Source organism: Dinoponera quadriceps, unplaced genomic scaffold (assembly GCF_001313825.1).
Source record: "Dinoponera quadriceps isolate SergipeBrazil2010 unplaced genomic scaffold, ASM131382v1 scaffold806, whole genome shotgun sequence".
NCBI lineage: Eukaryota > Metazoa > Arthropoda > Insecta > Hymenoptera > Formicidae > Dinoponera > Dinoponera quadriceps.
Genome location: NW_014554891.1, coordinates 468 through 968, shown reverse-complemented (window position 1 = coordinate 968; position 501 = coordinate 468). Strand labels below are relative to the sequence as shown.

At 40.1% G+C, this 501-nt stretch overlaps 1 protein-coding gene across 1 annotated transcript; it reads right to left on the bottom strand.

Annotated features, from left to right (window-relative positions):
- Positions 1 to 6: 6 nt before the first annotated feature.
- LOC106742398 lies at positions 7 to 423 on the bottom strand (the record flags this gene model as incomplete). The annotated part of the gene is made up of 1 exon (XM_014615300.1): positions 7 to 423. A coding segment is annotated over one exon (417 nt), but the record flags the coding sequence as incomplete, so codon positions are not given.
- Positions 424 to 501: the final 78 nt, after the last annotated feature.

Below are 501 nucleotides of genomic sequence, written 5' to 3'. Positions count from 1 at the left end.
TGGAAACGTGTCGATCGAGTCGGGTATGATATACCGCTTGTCATCGTATGGACTTAGAGCGATTTTTGTTTCAGACACTGTAAAGACTTGGTGTAATTTCGATCTTATATACGATTGTTGACGACTTTTTTCGACTTCATCTCTCAAACATTGTGTATAATCGTTAAAGGTTATCGTTCGCGCTATGACGCTACTTTTGACACCTTTGGCCTTTTTCGTATCCTTTTTCCCGTCTACTCTCAGCGCGTACATCTTCGCTCTAAGTCCGACGAATTCTGTCATTATAGCTCCGTTATTTTCATCTTTCATCAGACCCGGAACCTTCTTATTTACAAGCGGTATATCGTACGCGTTGTCAGCGAGATAATCACTCGTATCGAATTTATGAATATCGCGTTTCATGTGCGTAAATGTCTTCGCGTTCTATGTGGTAAATTAAAGAGTCGGTGTCTGTGTACATAATTTTACATTTTTCGCGATATAAAGGAGACATGTACTCGT